Source organism: Azolla caroliniana, unplaced genomic scaffold (assembly GCF_043228905.1).
Source record: "Azolla caroliniana isolate FFs.n. ecotype wild unplaced genomic scaffold, voAzoCaro1.0.p SCAF_15, whole genome shotgun sequence".
Taxonomy (NCBI): Eukaryota; Viridiplantae; Streptophyta; class Polypodiopsida; order Salviniales; family Salviniaceae; genus Azolla; species Azolla caroliniana.
The window spans coordinates 174,278-190,856 of record NW_028230450.1 but is presented as its reverse complement, the minus strand read 5'-3'; the positions used below and the strand labels follow the sequence as shown (position 1 = coordinate 190,856).

At 37.6% G+C, this 16,579-nt stretch overlaps 2 protein-coding genes across 3 annotated transcripts; both read left to right on the top strand.

Annotated features, from left to right (window-relative positions):
• The first annotated feature begins 468 nt into the window (after positions 1–468).
• On the top strand, positions 469–4,574 carry TOC64-III (translocon at the outer membrane of chloroplasts 64-III). The gene is made up of 13 exons (XM_087331338.1): positions 469–851; positions 1,345–1,497; positions 1,582–1,706; positions 1,872–1,997; positions 2,091–2,273; positions 2,365–2,527; positions 2,623–2,791; positions 2,907–3,041; positions 3,291–3,494; positions 3,601–3,728; positions 3,817–3,868; positions 3,954–4,023; positions 4,120–4,574. The coding sequence occupies exons 1-13, from the start codon at positions 484–486 to the stop codon at positions 4,203–4,205; spliced, it is 1,962 nt and encodes a 653-aa protein (XP_087187464.1). The 5' UTR covers positions 469–483; the 3' UTR covers positions 4,206–4,574.
• A 2,542-nt stretch (positions 4,575–7,116) lies between these two features.
• On the top strand, positions 7,117–16,161 carry LOC147854181 (protein SEMI-ROLLED LEAF 2-like). Of its 2 annotated transcripts, XM_087330937.1 has the most exons (18): positions 7,117–7,632; positions 8,540–8,614; positions 8,728–8,843; positions 8,919–9,033; positions 9,184–9,312; positions 9,736–9,783; positions 10,485–10,633; positions 10,749–10,942; positions 11,119–11,552; positions 11,630–12,034; positions 12,561–12,710; positions 14,204–14,279; positions 14,700–14,827; positions 14,904–15,092; positions 15,165–15,302; positions 15,422–15,544; positions 15,621–15,776; positions 15,847–16,161. In XM_087330937.1, the coding sequence occupies exons 1-18, from the start codon at positions 7,507–7,509 to the stop codon at positions 16,000–16,002; spliced, it is 2,907 nt and encodes a 968-aa protein (XP_087187063.1). In that variant the 5' UTR covers positions 7,117–7,506; the 3' UTR covers positions 16,003–16,161. The 2 variants fall into 2 exon arrangements, with proteins under 2 accessions (XP_087187063.1, XP_087187064.1); XM_087330938.1 differs by lacking the exons at positions 7,117–7,632; positions 8,540–8,614 and having other exon boundaries at positions 8,731–8,843; positions 8,911–9,033.
• Positions 16,162–16,579: the final 418 nt, after the last annotated feature.

The following is a 16,579-nucleotide window of genomic DNA, read 5'->3' as shown; positions in this document are numbered from 1 at the left end:
GCCCCGAAGGTCCGATGATAGGCGGCCGGCTACATTACAAATTTACATTTGTTGGGCCCATTGGACAAGTCGTGGGTGTGCGGCATTTTGCTTGCTTGGTTTGGCCCTTTTCTGCGTAAAAGAACTAGGAAGATATTCCAAAACCTAATTACTAATTACACACACACACACACACACACACACACACATCATAAGCGAAGAAAGAATATATACATATACATACATACAGAGAGGAAATACGCGCAGCTTGCGACTGACTGCTAAAACCCTTGAGAGAGAGAGAGAGAGAGAGAGAGAAGAGAAGAGAGAGAGAGAGAGAAAGAGCAGAGGAGGGTTTCTGTCTTTGCAGCAGCAGAGCATCCATCTCCATCTCCATCTCCATCTCCATTCACCCCCGTCTCTCTCAAACGACTGCACACACACACATAGACACACACACACACACACACACACATTCTTTCTCTTTCTCTCTGTCTCTCCATCATGTCCTTCAGAAGAGAGACCAGCATCATCAACAGACACACTCCTGCTGCCACATCCCCTGCTCCTGCTGATAGCACCTCCACTTCCACTTCCACCCAAGGCTCCGATGGTACTCTCGTACTTGCTAGCGATGCTCCGATCCCCGCCTCCAAATGGTACTCTGCCATTGCCGCAGCCGCAGCTGCCCTCCTTGTGGGCCTTGGCATTGCTGGCACCGCCGTCATCTTCACCCGCTCCCGCCGCAAGAAACCCAACAGCACGGATTTAGACGCCTTCATCAAGTACCTGGAGCTTCTCCCTCCTTCCCAACCCGCCCCCCCTGCCGCCCCCTTACCTCTTACCTCTCTCACCTTCGCGGTTGCAGACATGTAAGTTCTCATGTGTGCGTGCGTGTGTCTCGCTTCTCTTCTCTTCCAAAATTTGATCTTATTCTTTGTTGTAAAGGTCTCAAAATCTTTTTATATTCTTAGGAAGACACCACTTAATCTGAATGGCGATGCATCCTTTCTTGCTTGTGTGCTACAGATTTGGTGTTTTATTCTTTTGTAATTACTTATAATGCATCCTTTCTTGGGATCAGCATTTAATTTAATTATTCAATGTTGTTGAATCAGCATGTAGATAGACGAAGATATTTAATCTGGACGATAATGCATCTATTCTTGGTCGTATGTCATAATTGTGATGTTTAAGCTCTTCCAAAGCTACTTCTTTTCAATGCTAAATTTCCACATTTTAATTTGGATGACAAATGCATTGGTCTTCATGTTTCAAAGGTCTTGAAATTACTGAGATGTTCAAAAAGAATTAAACGTATTTTTTCCGGACAGTAACATGAAAATCTCCTTTTTTCATCAACAGATTTGATGTGGAAGGATTTGTTACTGGATTTGGTTCCCCTGATTGGCAGGCGACACATGAATCTGCTTCACGCACAGCAACTGCAGTAATGAACCTGATCCAAGCAGGAGCCACTTGCATCGGTAAAACCCACATGGATGAGATGGCTTACAGGTTAGTTATGACTTATTTTCATGTTGTTGTGCTTGATTTATAAAGAGCTAGTTATTATATACATTTCTTTCATTCTGTTGACAGCATTGATGGGCAAAATAAACATTATGGAACCCTTGTGAACCCAGCCATGGCTTCTCGTGTTCCTGGGGGTCCATGTAGCGGCTCAGCTGTTGCTGTAGCTTCAAAATTAGTTGATTTTGCCCTTGGTAAGCGTCTCACCTACTGTGTTATGATAAAATAATGCCAGAGTTTTTTGCATTGTGAAAAATCATTTGATTCTTCATAGAATATGTGTTATCGGGTCCTCAAAATGACTCCTTTGCCGCGAGTCATGAGTTTAACACAATACATGTTTCCCTTTCCTTGTGCAGGCATAGATACTGGTGGTGGGGTGAGGATACCAGCAGCATACTGTGGTATTCTGGGCTTCAGACCTTCTCATGGAGCAGTGTCGACCATTGGGATGATTCCTGTTTCCCAAAGTCTTGACACTGTTGGTATGCATTCTTAACCCCTATTGTTGAAATATTAGAATTCTTTAGATTTGAATGTCCAGCCCCCAAATTTTTTACTTACTCAAAAATTTTCAGGTTGTTTATCAAGGGATCCAGAGCTTTTGCGCAAAGTTGGCCACAAGATGTTGCAACAACCTACTTTAGAAGCTAAATTACCCAAGCGAGTTGTTATTGCTGAAGACTGCTTTAACCTACTTAATGCGTCTCAGAACAGGGACCTGTGGATAACTCTTTCTGCCACTGAGAAGGCATTTGGAAGTGAGTGAACAAATTTCACAATGTTAGACAATGCAGGTTGTTTCTTTTTTTTTAGATCTAAGAAAGGGGTTTATGGTTTGCATTGTTGCAGAACAAGCGGTAACACGAGTGAAACTTGGAGAGTATTTTGCATCCAAGATTTCAAGTCTTAGGATGTCCCTTGTTTGCTTTCGAGTGGATGGAGAGAAAGGAAAAGCTGAACGTGGTAATTCAGCTTTGAAATCTTTGAAGGATGCATTTCTACTGCTTCAAGGGTATTCTTCAGACTTAACCATTTCTATCGTTAGACCTGGACGTTGTAAGTCCTATTTCGAGTTAGTGAATTTCTTGTATCTTTTCAATTGTTCAGTCATGAATTCAAGCTAAACCATGAGGAGTGGATTCAAAAAACTATAGAGAGTTCAAATTCAGGGGTGTCTGAACACATCAAAGAAGCACTAGAAACAGAGTCGGAGCTTGTGTCGGAATGCTTAAAGTTGAGGAATGAGGCCCGTTTGGCGATGAATGAGCTTTTAATGGTATACAATATACCCAACTTCAATATTTTTGGTTTAAGGTCTCTGTAGGTCTTGAGATAATGTAAATGTGACTCTGTCTTTGTGCTGCCGTTCATGCATCCTCTCTGATTCACAGAATGATGGAGTTCTAGTTATGCCAACAGTTCCAGGTCCACCTCCAAAGATACCAGTAAGAGAATTGGTACAAACAGATTATAAGGATCAAGCATTCACTCTCTTATGTGTTGCAAGCATGTCAGGATGTTGCCAGGTAAATTGAATAGATTAAAGGCAGGAAAAAACACTACAATAAACTTTACTTGCTGGGTATTGCTCAGAGTGTTCCCAGGTTTGAATCAGTAGAAACATTTTGTACTATGTAAGGTTATTCTATTACTTTTTGCAACACTAAGATATCTAGCAAGTTTGCAACATTTTGTTTTTTGGCCTTCTAACTAATGTGAGGCCCAGTGTTTGGAAAATTCTTAATTGTACAAATTTCATATCTCTGTATGCTAAGGTGAGCATCCCCATTGGAGAACATGATGGATGCCCTTGTGCTGTCTCATTGCTCGCTAAAAATGGAGCTGATGGAATGTTGCTGGATACCACACCTCTCCTTTTCCCAGTTCTACAGAAGGAAGTAAAGGCTTATCCAAATAGAAAAGAAGAAGTGGTTAAAGAAGCTCCGAGGCCAGATGATGCTGAGAGTGCTAAAGAGAAGGTCAAAAGTCTAGTCTGTGGTGCCTATTTGCGCTTATTTCATTGTTGTCTCAGATGTTGTGTTTCTTATATTTGTTGCCTATTAAGTGCCAACTATCATTATACAGGGAAATCTAGCATTTAAGAAAAAGGATTTTAAGGTAGCTATTGAGAGTTATTCAGAAGCAATCCGATGTGATGAGGACAATGCAACCTATTACAGCAATCGTGCGGCAGCGTACCTAGCTTTATACAAGTACTTGCTAAATTCTGTTTGTATGGCATGTTCGTTGGCTTGTGATGGGTTTTGTGTTCTGTTCTCATATGTTGTGCTATCCTTCCAGTTACCATCAAGCAGAGGCAGATTGCTGTAAGGCCATTGAACTTGATAAAAAGGTTGGCATTTTTGAAGTTCTATGTATGTCAGACTGTAACTTTCTGCATGGATAAAAAATAAAAAGTTTGTTTTATAAAAATGCAGAATATTAAAGCTTACTTGAGAAGGGCTACTGCACGAGAGTATCTTGGCTGCTATAAGGAAGCCAATGAAGGTGATAACGTTGTTTCAGTGAACTTCTATTTCGTTAGGAAATGCATTTTTAATGTGGAAAGTAAATGTAACCTTCGTTTGGTTCTCTGGTCTACAGACTTCAGATATGCCCTTGTTTTGGAGCCGACAAACAGAACAGCTATTGATGGTGCCAAGAGGTTAAGGAAACTGTTGTCTGACTAAAATCGTTATGAGAGTATAGAAAACTCTTATCAGAATGTGGAATGTAGAAAATTGGGAAACATCCAGTACTATTTTAAAAAATGCGTTGCAAGGTTTTGGCCCAGTTTAGGTCAAGTGTTTTTTCCAGACAGAAGCCTGACTTACTGTATTTAGGAGTGCTTGAAATAACCCGGCTAGGTTTTTTGATAGCGATATTTAAGAGGTTCCCAATGGGGCATATGACTGTACAATCAAAATACATGTATATCTTATAGAAATGTTTTCTGGATTTTACAAACTTATTGCAGAAGCTTTACTTCTGTTCATGATACTTCATACCTTGGATAATTTAACTGACATATAGTTTTCAGCAAACAAGCTTTTGGACAATGAGTGGTCTATATTGAAGAGTTCACCTTGCCCTATTTTGATCTAGTGGAAATAAAAACATTGAGCTGGGTGTCATTCCCAATTGCAGATCATAGGCTTGAATGTTGTCCAATCCTCATCGCAGAAGAGACTCTCATGGGGAATATATTATTTGCAATTTTTTGGTTGTGAGGCGGTTTAGAGTCTGGGGTAACATGTCCTGTTATCAAGTTGACTATACCTGTTAGTGATGGCAGATTTGTGGTAGATTCTGGTGCTTGCATTTTGACATTTTGTATTAACACCCACTGAAAAATGTCAGCAAAATTCAGATCCATGTTACAGCAAGGAACTTGCATTGCAAGATGTGATAATTTTTTTGAGTGTCCAAAGTATCACCTGGTCACTGGTAGCTCATGAGTGTTGTTGTAAGTATCACCTGGTCACTGATTGAATTCAGAGAATGGGATTGGTTTCTCTATCTTATCTTTCCTATTCCTTGTGATGTATTTATATGCATGGTTAGTAATTTGCAATTATGGATTGTGGTTCGATAGTAATGAAAAAATTTATATGCATACAATTTTGAGCTATTTAGGTCTTTCCTTGGTATGCTTAAGTTGGTTTTGGTTCATGAAAGATTAGGTTTGACGATAGTCTATGTTAGTGTCTAAATGTTAATCAAATGTGTTGCTTTTGTTTGTTTCCTTGAGCCTACCTTGTTTAAGGAGTGCACCTCGGAGAATTTTTGACATGCTTGAGAATAAACTTGAAATTAATACTTAACAACATAGGTGCCAAATATAAGTCTGCATTTGCAAACTTGTGACTTGCAATATATTGGGGGTTATAGAGAAGAAAATATTCTGTGCTTATTTGTATCTGTTTTTGCTTCGGACAGTGAAACCTAACTTCTTATGATGTGCCTTCTTTGTTGGTCAGTACTCCCCAATTGCAAAATTGCACCTTGAAAGCACGGCCCCATGAAAGTGTGATTGTGCTGATTGCACTAATTAGTTTTTTTATTTGTCTAAAGAACTGCCTTGTAGTTATTTGTTCAATGTGCATGTGATTGTGTAAATGGAACCCGATCTTGTAGTCAATTGTTTTACATGTGAGGGATATTTGAAAAGATAGATGACGGAGCACATTTTCCTATTAAGGTTCAAAACTTATCTTTTTTAAGCAACTTACACAATTGATGACTATTTGGTAGCTTGATAATCATGTATGTTGACAAGCCATGTCCAAACCACCACCAAAATTCATGAGTAAAGTTGTTGTGTGGCATCTATGTGGTGTTGGATGGAGTGATTCATCAACCCATTATCTTGGGGGAAGGCTTTAACTATTGCAGTTTTTTGAATGAAAAAGTATATCTTGAGTTATTTAATCATGGCAATGTTTGAAGAACCATATCAATGATAAATTGTTTTCATGAAATGATAACGAGTGAACACTTATTATCGAATTACTTGTCCACACACTCAACTGGAGAAACAATCAAAACATATAAAAAGGTCAATGTGATAGGATTACTAGGATAAGCATATGAAGAAGATGGTAAGGTGTACTACTTGTCAATATTCATAAAACAATTATAGGGGAGGCTAGTAGGGTTTGAGCTATGGTGCTCTTGATGGGCATGTATGCTTGAGGTTTGGAGGGGGTTTGCAAGTTGACAAGAAACAACCAATCATGCAAAGAAGAGGATAACTGTGTTTTGATGACCACAATGATGATCATAGTAAGACAAAGGAAAATATTGAAAGCTAATAAGACTTGAGCCATGGTTGTGGTGGACATGTATACTAGCATAACAACTTGTGGAAATGCAATTCAACATGTTAGCTTTCAATTGACCATGGGATCTATAGATATACATGCATGCATGTTCTTTCCCTATGGTGCCATGTAATTAAGTCAAATAACCTTGCATACTAATGGAATCCCTAAATGCTAGGAAAGAAGCACATTTTTCCACGACAAGTAAACATATGCTTTTCGAAGTGACCACTTGCCTGCCCAATGCATGTGAACAATGTATACAATGAGTTAGTTTGAGGACCATGCGTCTCATGATAATGCCCTACTAACCACACACGTACTTTCACGCACACAATATAACATGTTATATAGAAGCATGGCCATGTATGTTTTGAACTAAGATACAACCACATTGAAAAACCATCGTGCTCTCTATCTCCCTCCATTCTAGATCAACCTAAATATGCAAGGGAACTTTCGAAGGCAATTTTTTTTTACAATATATCAATCTGATTTGAGAATCATATACGTATAGATGACGAGATTCTTTAGTGACATTTTGGTCTATGCATGTCACATTTTCATTTTTGCTTAGTTACATTTATGTACTTAATTTGGTCCGTAAAGACAAGACAACATTTTAAGATATAGTAATCTCTTGTTGGTCGTGTATTATTATTACATATATGATATATGTATAGGCCATTTTGGTCCTCTTCAACCACAGACACGACACCAATATATGTACATATATGTTTCTTCTTCCTCTTCTCTCTTTCTCTCTGCTCATCGACGTTTTGACTTGAACCTTCTTCAGAAACCACATCGCATTTCGTTGCATTTGCATTGCGACTAACTCCTCCTGCCCGCGGCGACGAAGGCAAAAAGAAAGCTCGATTCCTTGGAAATATGGCTTATCATCCATGAATGAAATGCAGCTTCACAGGGAAAGAATTTGGCACGTTCCTGCCATGGAAGGTGGAAGAAACGAAACAGTTTCACCTCCTTGATCGTTGAAACAAACGGCCTCCTTTCTATGGCTTCTCCCTGTGATCATTAAAGAAACAGATGTGATTCTTTCTTTGATCGAGGAGTAGGAAACGGCTATATATTTTCTCTCTCGGATCTAGAACGCAAGGAAGCCGTTTTCTCTTGTTTCGCAATTTTTTCTTTGTTAGAGTAGAGTATGGGGTTCATGTCGAGGAGAGTTCTTCCTGTTTGCGGAAGCTTCTGCATTTGCTGCCCCTCTCTCAGGTCACGGTCGCGGCAACCTGTGAAACGCTACAAGAAATTAGTTGCAGACGTCTTCCAGGTAGGATTTCTTCTACTTTCTGCTCTAGTCACTTCTGTAAGAAATTGATAAACAAGAGTACGAGGGAAATGTGCTGATGTTATAAATTGCTAGTAAATACACTCCACTTTGGTTCAAGAAGTAGGACAAAGTTTGTCAACCGTTTGGTTTATGTGACATCAACATTAATAGCAAGGCTTGGTGGTGCATCATCATTATTTTGTTACAATTGTTAGGATATACGTAGCCACCGGGATGCATGTAAGTGTAATTTTACGTGCTGGGAAATTTAGGTTAGAGCATGTTTCGAAGTAGATTCATGATACTACTATATTGTAAGGACATATATAATCATTTGGATATATGTATGTATATGAATTTATAGTAAGAAGCTTAGATAGAGTGTGCTATGAAGCTCTCAGTGTCTGAAGTTTCATGATAAAAACTAGGTGCCTCAAATCTTAGGGAGATCTTTAATCATCTAGATGTATATAAGCATAAATCTGCAAAGTTGCGTTATGATCTAGGTAGGAGGTTCTTAGTAAACTAAAATCTTCATTATGGTTTAGTTAAGGGGTACATGGGCGTTCATGATACAACCAGGTGATGTGCTCCATGTTGACAGCAATTGTTCCAAAGAATTGTGATATCCGAATAAAGGAAGAGGTTACCCTAAAGACATTATACATGTTGAATAAACGTGTCTTTGTCAGTCTTGGGATATCCTGCAATTGTGGCTCTCCTTTCGAAATACAAATTCTTATTATTTTTCTTCTTTATTAGGCACATCAATCATTCTTCATTTTTAAAAAAGTCTCAAAGCACTAATGAAGTTCTGTCTCCAGGGCATCTTTCTTCATTGGTTCCCCCCACCTCAACCACCCATTTTGCCTCGTTGTAGATATTGACTATTGGTTTATGATGATAGGAGGAGCTTCCAAATGACAGAAAAATATCGAAATTGTGTGATTATGCGTCAAGAAATCCTCTACGCATACCAAAGGTTTGATTCCCAATTGAAGTTAAGAATTGTGTAGGAAATTTTCTGAATCTTCTGCTGCTACTCAGCTTTTGGAAATCTTAAAAATAACTGGATAATCTGTTTGGATTTTGCAGATCGCAACATCTCTTGAACAGAAGGGGTATAAGGAGTTGCGAAATGAACATTTTGGTGCTGTGAAAATCGTCATGGCTTCATATATGAAGTTGTTTTCTTCATGTAAAGGTCAAATGTAAGCTGTGAAGTTTGTCGACATGTTCTGCTTGAAAATTTAGTAAATAAATATCTGATTTGACCAGGATTGCAGGCCATTGTTTGCTGTTAGTGCTATCAATATAATCAAAACACTCCTGGAGCAAACACGACATGATGATATGAGAGTGGTTGGATGTGATGCACTTTTCGAATTTGCATATAATCAGGTAAGACGCTTGTTTTTATTTAATGGCTTAAAAATTGGCATATGCTGTTATATTTTTGTTTGATTTAAATGTGGTTCTATTACCACTGGCTTGAAATGTTTGATCTGTTGCTGAGGCAAATGATTATCCTTGTTTTTGAGTTGACAACAGGTTGATGGAACTTATATTCACCATCTTGATGCACTACTACCAATTCTGTGCTCTCTTGCTAGAGAGACCGGAGAAGAACAAAGGCGAAACAAGCTACGTTCTGCTGGCCTACGAGCTGTTTCAGCGTTGGTTTGTACAATGATCTTCGTTTAGATATATACTAATTGAGATGAATTTCTCTTGTAATGTAAATTCGATACATATATTTGTATTAGTTACAATACCTTTAGTATGGCTTTTCACTATCTACTCACACTTCAATTGTAGGCCTAGGCTATTCTTGATCTTATAAGGCGTGTATATATATATATATATATATATATATATATATATATATATATATATACATACATACATATATACATATCTATATATCTCTCTCTCTCTCTCTATGTGTATATATATATAGGTATGTATATTTGGTTTGATCTTGTTGTCTAGCTTCTACTTTAAAGCAAATCAGAGCAGGTTTGTTTTTTATCTCTAGTGCAGAAGGCTATTTTTTGAGACAAATGATTGAAGTTGTATTGCTTCTCTTAAAATGTGGTGCAGATTTGGTTCATGGGACAGCATTCATACATGCCATCTGAATATGACCATGTAAGTCATTTTTGAAATCTCTTAAAAAGTATAACCTAATGAAGTTTGATGTATATTCTAGTTGCTACAAGCTGTGATAACGCCCTTAATTTATGGCCCCAGATTGGAGTACTCCTGAGCTTCCGTTTTGGCGTTGATTTATAGCATTACTGCACAAATGGATAAAAGAAAGAGACTTTTCTAGCAAAAGGGTAGCGTCCTTGACTCTAGTAAAGGTTCACTTAATCTGCTGTATTTAGCGTATAGAAAAACCCTATGAATTGGAAATTGTGACCAGTTATTGATACATCAAAACGTAGAGTGATGTGATTGCATGATTCCTGGGGTAGTACCTCTGGATGTAACATACCAAAGGGCCAAAAAGAGTGAAAAATAAGGAAAGACGATGGAGTTTGAAAGAAGTTCTGAATCTTTCTACCAACTATTCCCAACTATCCATTTTGTCCCGGCATGCTATCCCCTGCTACAAGGACATACTGAACTTCCCCAAATGAATATCTACAGTCCTGGGCACATTTTGATGATGGCTCCTCCTCTTCTGTGCCATGGCTCTTCCATAGGTCTCAGAAAATCCATGGGGAAAAAATGGAGATCCTATTCTGATTTCTTCTCTTTTTAATCGTAACGTTATTTGTGTTGATAAAGCTAGATAGGGTTAGCATCCTTTGTTGTAATGTGTTTGAATAAATTTCTGGATGCAGGTAGTTTCTGCTATAATGGAGAATTATGAACTCTCTTCTGTCAATGAAGATATCGATGGTAAAACTGAGGTTGTTAATTGGGGTGGAAGAGCAACAGCCACAGACACATTTGTGATGCTTCCCTCTCGTAAAGAAGACTTTTTCTCAGGGTAGGTAGTTATGCTGATAATAATTTCGGAGAGTTACATATGGTATGAGATGATTAATCTATCAAATGGCATTTTTTTACCATCAAGGAATTTCTGAGTTATCATATTCAATCAGGAAAATGGAGATACCCAGTGTCTGTGCACATATATGTATAGAGAAGATTGCTCAATTTTCTAAAGAAGCAACGACGACACGCCGCTTCCTTGAGCCAATGTTCTGTTACTTTGACGTGGGCAATTATTGGTCACTTGAGCGAGGTTTTGCTTTGGATATTTTACATCAATTTCTACATTCTGCTGAAAAATTGGGTATGTGTCCTTTCTGAAATACAGCTTAGGCTAGACGCTCACACCATTCATAGTTTTTATGCTGCAAGATAATTAAGTATTGTTATTACATCTGTAGTTACATTTCAGAAGTATCCATAAGATTTCACTATTGTTATTGAGTTTCCATTAAATCAGACACTTTTCCCATACTGCAGGTAATTATTGCTTTTTGCTACCGGTTTTGGTTAGGCACCTTGATCATAAGAATATGACCCAGCAACCCCAGATGAAGGCTGATATAGTAAAAGTTGTTGCAAGCCTTACTGAAAAGTCGAAGTCTGAAGGGACCATAGTGGAAACTGGTATATTAAATGATATGCTACGACATTTACGCACCAGCTTTCATCCTGCTGGGGAGGAGTTTAACAGTGTTGAGTTAGGATGGAATAACAAATTGCAGCTTGCTATTCAAGAGTGTTTGCAAAGACTTGCAAAGAAGATGGGTGATCCTACTCCTATTTATGAAATGGTGGCTTTAAATCTTGAAAAATTGTCATCAGTTGCAGCCATTTCTAGAAGTACAATTAGCTCCTTATTAGTTCTGAGCCATATTATGGTTTCTGTTCCTGAGCTGATGCAAATGCAACAAGTAAATTTTCACGTTATTTTAATTACTGATAATTCCTCTTGAAATTATGTTTCTCTGATATTCTGCTATTATTATAGTGTTTTTCAGAAACTTTGCTTCATCAATTATCACTGGCTATGGGTCATTCAGACGCGCAAACTAGAGTTGGAGTACACAATATCTTTGGCACTGTTGTGATTCCAGTATCTGCATGGCTTGATGAAAAATGCACGCCTTCTGGATTAGAACCTTTCATAGAGAATGTCAAGGAGTATCTTTTGACAAGTGCATCCAAATTTTCTTCTGTAAAAGTTTTGTTGGAAACACTATGGAAAGATCAAAATGCTTCTAAGCAGCTAATTAAGCCGTCTACCTGTGACAAGTTTATATTAACAGATGGGAACCTGAGGACTGTATCAACAGTTCAAAAACAAGATAGCTTAAAAATTAAACAAACTGAACCTCTAATGGAATTGGAGCTGAAAGCTAATAGCAAAGAACTCGTAAGTTTTCAGCAAAGAAATCCATTGTCAATCTAGTGTATCTAACACTGATCTCATTTTGTAAGGCAAAACGTTTTTAAAGAGAAGATTTACTAGTGAGCTCTTAATTTTTTCCTTTTAACTTCAGTTAATATTATTATAAAGAACTCTATATATGGGCCCTTGATAATATAATGCATATTATTTAAATTATTGAGAAATCTATTCTAAAAGATCAAGCCTACAGCAGGTTTGGTATTATTATTCAGCAAGTATGAAAATCTGTATATGGAGATTTAAAGAGTCACATTTACATGGCTGCATATCATGTAATAAAATACTGATGGTTGTGTGCTTATCACACCAGAAAATGAGTAAGGATCATACAGTCTCTTGACATGAAATTTGGAATAGTTTCATCAACTAACATATGCTATTAAGTGTCTCATCAAAATATAGTGTGTGCCATACGTCAGTAAATAATCAGTCATCCTAATATCTGAATTCGGTGGTCAATACTGTAGTTTTGACTTCGCTTTCATAACAGGAAATGACTACAGTCAGGTTAACTGGAGATCAAGCAACTTTGCTGTTGTCATCATTGTGGAGTGAAGCAAACATGGATAACAATTTTCCATCAAACTATGAAGCCATCTTTGTGACTTTTAGTTTGATCTTGCTGTTTTCACCTTTAAAGGTTAGTAACAAATGCATGCCTCTTTAGTTGTGTAACCGTGTACACTTCTGTAATGGAAAATTTTGAACATATGATATGCATGGATATTCATTTATCAAGGGGCCTCTAGTTTTAATATTCAAATAACGTTTGTTAGTTGATGCTGTTGTTGATGTGTCATTTGACTTTTCTCTTGGGCTTGTTGGGATTCCTTATCAAACAATGCCTCATTTACATTACCGTATGATTTAGTTTCATTTCCGTAGTTGCATTTTTGTTATTAATGTTGGATTGTTTTCAGTTTTACTTTCTATCTATATTCTTTTTTCACTTATTGCTTATGGAAAATATTACTTCTTAAAGGTCAGCTTTTCCTGTTTTTTCTGTCAGTTTGTAAGCTTGAAATGTTTTCCTCTCAGTCTCTGATAGAGTAATCTTACAACCATTTTTTCTTACAATTTATGGGTCTCTTTTGTGAGAAAAGCTGTTAATAGCAGCAGCGGAAGACTTAAAACAAAATAGACACAGCCAAGCTGTGAGAAGGCTGTTAGACAGCAGTAGAAAAAATTGTTGCAAAGAGCAGAGACACAGCCAAGGAATAGAGCTTGCTTTAAGTAGCAAAATGGAAAATGAAAACTATACAAAAGAGGCTGGTATAGCCTATTTATACAAAATTGGGGAATGTGGGTGAAATGGCTGTTTGGTAGTTAAGTGACTCTTGTACTACCAAACAGGTACAAAAAACTAGGAATAAAAGGGAATATCTTGGAAAAAGTAGAAGAGAGAAAAGGTATTTAAAGCATTGCAGATTCAGAGAGAAAAAGCATTTAAAGAGTTGCAGATTCTAGAGAGAGAATAATCTGGGAAAAGAGAGAATGTAGTACAGAGATAATAAATATGAAAGAGAGTGCAGGTCTGGAGCTGCCACCCTCCAACATCTTTATAGACAATAATATAGTATTTCTCCTTGCAGTTCTAGTTGTAGGGTTTCTGCAACTGGTTTCTTTTCTGAGATCTACTTACAAGCTCTCTTCCTTGACATGAAATTTTGTTCAACCCTACACCTAAGGCCTGGTACAGAGTATCACCAGCCCTATAGTGGTATATAAGTGTTAAGATCCACCTCTCTCATCTTCTGTAAAGATTTGAATCAAGAAATTTTGGATGCTATAGGTGTATATAGTCAACGAAGAAATGTGACTGCATGCACTAAGTATATGGTCGGACTATATTATTTTCAGAGAATTTAATACTCGTACGTTAAACATGGACTTTCATGTGAATGTCAAAACGTAAAGTTTTTATCTCATGAAAAATGACTAGTTTTTCATGTAAGCCAGTACTTCTTCATTGGTTGAGCTTGACGGACTAAAGTAGACCCTTAAATCCATTATTGTGTTTTTATTGAATCACATCACTTGGCCTTGGCCTTCATTTGCTTTCCCCTGTTTGTGGTCTGGTACACATTTACATTAATATTTCTATGTATGAACCTTTTCTTCAATCTATTGCAGGATTCAGGTCACATTGTCTTTATTAAAGTTTTCCAATTGGCATTATCCTTGAGAACAGCAGCACTCCATACCACTGGTAATGAATCATGATCTTAATTTTGACTGTTAAAGATTATGTTTTTGTATTTGGTTTTTATATGGAGGACGTTAGACTATTTTAAGTCTTCATAATGTCAGCAGACAGTACCAAGTATATCATAAATAGTGACCTTCGGGCCTTCAGGTGGCTTTAGTTGTTTGATATACTCCTTTATTATACTAAGTTGAAGTGACAAAGAAGGGGGTAAAAGAGGTAGGGAACCGTGATTCTGAAACTCATGTAGGCTGATGTTTTATTTATCCGACATTCCATGTGCAAGGTTACCAGATGCTTTTCTGATAATTTTCGACATTGTCGTAAAAGATGGTTTGTTTAAGTGTAAGAATTTAGTTTTAGTTATCTATTTTATTTAAGATATGGAAGAGCAACTATCTGAAACTGCTATGTTTGTTTTAGTTTACTCGTGTCCTTCAAGGCAAAGGTCCGTTTTTGTGCTGTCGATGGCGATGCTAGTTTTTGCATCAAGGATTTTTAACATACCTGGCATTACTGCTCGGAAGAATGCTCTTGTGGGGAAAGGCTTGGTAAATATGAATTTAAGTTTAATATGGACATGGACAGGTGCCAAAGTATTTTTTGTAATTATATGTACATTGATAGGTGGACCCTTACTTAGAGCTTGGTGCGTATGATTTAAGAGTGCCTACAAATATGGATACCTCTCACTATGCATCATCTGCTGATAATGCATCCGCGTCAGAATTTCTGGATATAGTTAGGACACAGAATGATATTTCCACTGAATCAATGGTTTCATTGGTTTTAAGCAACCTGTCCACATCTTTTGGGGTAAGGTTTTCAGATCAATGTAGAATGTTCTGTGTGGGTACGTTTTAACCTCATCCTGACCATATTTGATAGATGGAACTGCATCGATTGCGGGAGGAGCTTCTCCAACCATTTTCTCCTGATGAAGGTATTGCAGGTCTAGATATGCAGTTAAATAAAGCTCATTCTTGGACCTCTGCCCAATTCCAGAGGAATGTTTCGTTTGATGAGGTAACCCAAGATTTGCCAGGTTGCACATATCTACAATGTCCTGTGTAATTTGCTATTTTATTATCTATCAATGTCCTTTTTCCAGAGGTATTTAATTAATTGGGATCACGAAATTTCAGGTTGTAGAGCCCAAAGAAGACCTCATCAGCGATGTTTCTTGTACAGACCTCCCTCTGTTTCTGCGAACACCCATCCACACCCCGTCAGCAAATGTTATTAGTGTCAACCAACTACTGGAATCTGTACGAGTGCTAATGTTCTACAATTTTCATTGTGTGTTTCTCCATGTTGCAACTCTGACAAGAATTGCAACTACAGGCTCTTGAAACAGCTGGACAGGTAGCTGGTGTTTCTGTTGCTGCATCTCCTCCTCCCTATTCTGATGTGGCGATGCGTTGTGAAGCTTTTGGCGAGAGTGCCAGGAGAAAAATGCCTATATGGATGGACATAGGTGGAAGTGATCACATAGGAAAGGTAAGTCATACACACTCTTTTATGCTCTTTAAAATATTCTTATCAGCTCTTCAAACTATGTCCTCTGCAGGAAAACAATGGAACAAATGGCAAATACACTGGTCATGTCAATCAAGCAACTGTAGCACTGAACCCGTTATATGTCTCATCCCTGGATCCATGGCAAATGTTGCAACTTCCTCCTGTCAGCCATTATGACAACTTTTTGCGAGCTGCTGGATGTTGATTTGAATAATCATGCGATATTTTATGTGGTGTAAGTTTAACCTCCCTGTTCAAGAAAAGAATGGAAACAATTGGCAAATACATGGGTCATGTATTGTTACATTCAACCTATTGTATCTCTCATTCCTTAATCCATGGCAGACCTTTCAACTTCCCCATCCATCATTTCTGTTGTAATCTGCTAAGAGTTTTTCCTCTGATATTTGTGTGGTTGAGCATTTGGGTCTACGTAATAATAACAGGTGCTATCCAACATTGTTAAATGACGCGGTTACAGTAAATTTTCATATGTAAATGTTTTTCAAATGTTCAAACTTGCAATGGCCACTAATATTTTTAAGGGAAAAGTACCAGGATACCCCTGGAAGTTCGTCTATTTACCAGAATGCCCTTGGAAGTTCCAAATTTACCAAACTACCCCTATGTCCAAAAAATTACACTTTATAAAATAATTATACACTCAAATCTACAAGCCCTATTTACCAAAGATGGAAGAAATGGGCCCGAACTAACCCTATTTACCAAAGATTTGAGTGTATAATTACTTTATAAAGTATATTTTTTTGGACATAGGGGTA

What these genes read in the sequence shown, in the direction of transcription:
- LOC147854181 (XM_087330937.1), top strand. Translation starts at nt 7,507, where the DNA reads ATGGGGTTCATGTCGAGGAGAGTTCTTCCTGTTTGCGGAAGCTTCTGC. An exon ending in TCTTCATGTAAAGGTCAAAT is followed by an intron (nt 8,844 to 8,918) that starts GTAAGCTGTGAA and finishes CCAGGATTGCAG; the next exon opens with GCCATTGTTTGCTGTTAGTG. An exon ending in AGCTGATGCAAATGCAACAA is followed by an intron (nt 11,553 to 11,629) that starts GTAAATTTTCAC and finishes CTATTATTATAG; the next exon opens with TGTTTTTCAGAAACTTTGCT.
- TOC64-III (XM_087331338.1), top strand. Translation starts at nt 484, where the DNA reads ATGTCCTTCAGAAGAGAGACCAGCATCATCAACAGACACACTCCTGCT. An exon ending in CGATGAATGAGCTTTTAATG is followed by an intron (nt 2,792 to 2,906) that starts GTATACAATATA and finishes TCTGATTCACAG; the next exon opens with AATGATGGAGTTCTAGTTAT. An exon ending in CTATAAGGAAGCCAATGAAG is followed by an intron (nt 4,024 to 4,119) that starts GTGATAACGTTG and finishes TCTGGTCTACAG; the next exon opens with ACTTCAGATATGCCCTTGTT.